Raw genomic sequence first — 1,099 nt, forward strand, 5'->3', positions numbered from 1 at the left:
ACACACACACACACACACAGTCTCTCTCTCTCTCTCTCTCACACACACACACACACACACGAGACTCGCCTGAAAATCTTCAGGACGCGATTATAACTCCCTGCACTGACGCACGCTCGCGCGTCAGATTCACTGTCACTGTATTCAAATGAAGAACGGAGGAGCCGCTTCTGCAGGAGGACCACACCCTTCCCTCATCTTCCTCAGTCTGCAGCTCCATCCCTCTCTCCCTCTCTCCCTCTCTCTCCCTCTCCCTCTCTCCCTCTCTCTCTCTCTCTCTCTCTCCGTCTCCGACGCTCCGCTGATCTTAACGCTCGCGTCGCGTCGCGCTCAATGGGGCGCAAGAACAAAAGAGACGCGGAGCGCACCTGCGGTTTGTGTGAGTAAAGACAGGGAAGGTGTTTAACGCACGGATTCCTCAAAAGCGGCGCGGATCTGTTTGAATCTTTAGAGCACTGAACCTCCCGTTCACTGTATGAGACGGTAAAGCCGCTGTCTACCGGAGCCGTTCACCGGAGCCCCGCCCTGAGCGCGAGCAAAGCTTCATTACATCCAGCTTCCATCTCCAGAGAAATCATTATGATTCCTGTGAGACATTAATATAAGTGTGCTGAACACACACACAGGCCTCACACACACACACACACACACACACACACACTCTCTCTCTCCAGCTCCACTACTTCACTCATATAAAAGAGCATCAGACTCAGACACACCTGACTGACAGGTACAGTCTCAAACACAGCGACAGCCTCATCTCAGCTTACAGCAGTAAAAGTGTGAAGAATCCAGATATTTACCGGTTTAGTTCTCCTGATACAGCACAGCATAGTCGTCTCCGTTCAGCGCCTCGCTCTGTTTCTTCCGTTTCTCTCTCTTCTCTCTCTCTCTCTATCTGTTCTCTCTCTCTCACACACACCGGCTGTATCAACAGCTGATGACTCTGATGCTTAAACTCATCACAGTTGAGCCTCAGTCACACTGTCTGTCTGTCTGCGCTGCCACTGCCAACAATGAGAATAATCCCACCCTATAACCCCCCCCCCCCTCTCTCTCTCCCTCTCTCTCTCACCCACACACCCACCCACACACGCCC

General features: G+C 52.4%; 1 protein-coding gene across 1 annotated transcript in view; it reads right to left on the reverse strand.

Moving 5' to 3' along the window:
* Window positions 1-1,038, reverse strand: part of LOC107557631 (neuromodulin-like) — an 11,661-nt gene extending 10,623 nt beyond the window's left edge. Inside the window, exon 1 of the mRNA XM_016241109.1 lies at window positions 804-1,038. Coding sequence (XP_016096595.1) covers window positions 804-833 — 30 coding nt within the window. The 5' untranslated portion in view covers window positions 834-1,038. The remainder of the gene's footprint in view (window positions 1-803) is intronic.
* Window positions 1,039-1,099: the final 61 nt, after the last annotated feature.

This window comes from Sinocyclocheilus grahami, unplaced genomic scaffold (genome assembly GCF_001515645.1).
Source record: "Sinocyclocheilus grahami isolate Dianchi unplaced genomic scaffold, SAMN03320097.WGS_v1.1 scaffold613.1, whole genome shotgun sequence".
Taxonomy (NCBI): Eukaryota; Metazoa; Chordata; class Actinopteri; order Cypriniformes; family Cyprinidae; genus Sinocyclocheilus; species Sinocyclocheilus grahami.